Raw genomic sequence first — 1,028 nt, forward strand, 5'->3', positions numbered from 1 at the left:
CCAGTCGTCATTGCCCACAGGGAAGCTCACTACGTGGCTGCTACCCGTGGTGCGGTTCACGAAGCACCTCTTCCAGGACACGCTGTCAACCAACATTCCCTGAACGTCGAAGCGGCTCCAGGAACTCTGTAAATTGAAACCGCGAGAAATCAAATAAAAAACTGCTAAATTAAAATAAAGTTGTCTGGGTTTGTCTAACTTCATTCCCTATCAATAATCCAACTCGATACTATGAAAAGCGTCCCAGTCCGTTCCTGTAAGTTAAAAAAAAACAATGATACTAGAAGTCACTAGTCAGAAGATCTCTTCATGTTGTGAGAGGCAAAACGAAACCTATTTTGCTATGAAAAATGAAGAAACAAATTATTCAGATTCAAACTTGATTTAAATGCTTCATTTAATTGAATAATTTTTTGATTGACTGATTTATTCTACGATGGGCAAACCTTTTCGGAACGGATAAACATATGTTTGTTCTTTATGTTACTGTTCTTTCGTTCTTAATCCAAACCATGGTTTTATCGTGTTGACGAGCATTCACTTCTCAAGGCCTTTATTTAAAACTTTATCACATTTTTCTAACCGCTTAAGCCACAATCGACTTCTGGTTGACGAGATGTCCCGGCAGAGGAGCCACATGCACAGCTCCCGGATTGGCAGCAACGTATTTGGCAGCATGGGCCACCGGCAGGTAGTTGTTGTATCCGTATCCGTATTCATGTCCCAGACCGTAACCGCCATACAGTCCCAGATGGTCAGCCGTCTTCAGAGTGTTGACGTTGGCCTGGACAACGGTCGGAGCGTACTTCGAGCCGTAGTATCCGTATAGACCTTGATTGTAGCCGGAGTATGGCAGAGCTGCGGCGTATCCGTCATACAGTCCCAGATGGTTAGCCGTCGTCAGAGTGTTGACGTTGGCCTGGACAACGGTCGGAGCGTATTTGGATCCGTAGTATCCGTATAGGCCTTGGTTGTAGCCGGAGTATGGCAGACCCGTAGAGTAAGGATACGACAGTCCGTGGTCCAGC

General features: G+C 45.3%; 1 protein-coding gene across 1 annotated transcript; it reads right to left on the reverse strand.

Annotated features, from left to right (window-relative positions):
• Positions 1–586: 586 nt before the first annotated feature.
• On the reverse strand, positions 587–1,021 carry LOC128276680 (uncharacterized; the record flags this gene model as incomplete). The annotated part of the gene is made up of 2 exons (XM_053015138.1): positions 587–869; positions 987–1,021. Coding segments are annotated over 2 exons (318 nt in total), but the record flags the coding sequence as incomplete, so codon positions are not given.
• Between the last annotated feature and the right edge of the window lie 7 nt (positions 1,022–1,028).

The sequence above is a fragment of the Anopheles cruzii genome, unplaced genomic scaffold (genome assembly GCF_943734635.1).
Source record: "Anopheles cruzii unplaced genomic scaffold, idAnoCruzAS_RS32_06 scaffold02045_ctg1, whole genome shotgun sequence".
In the NCBI taxonomy this organism is placed as follows: Eukaryota; Metazoa; Arthropoda; class Insecta; order Diptera; family Culicidae; genus Anopheles; species Anopheles cruzii.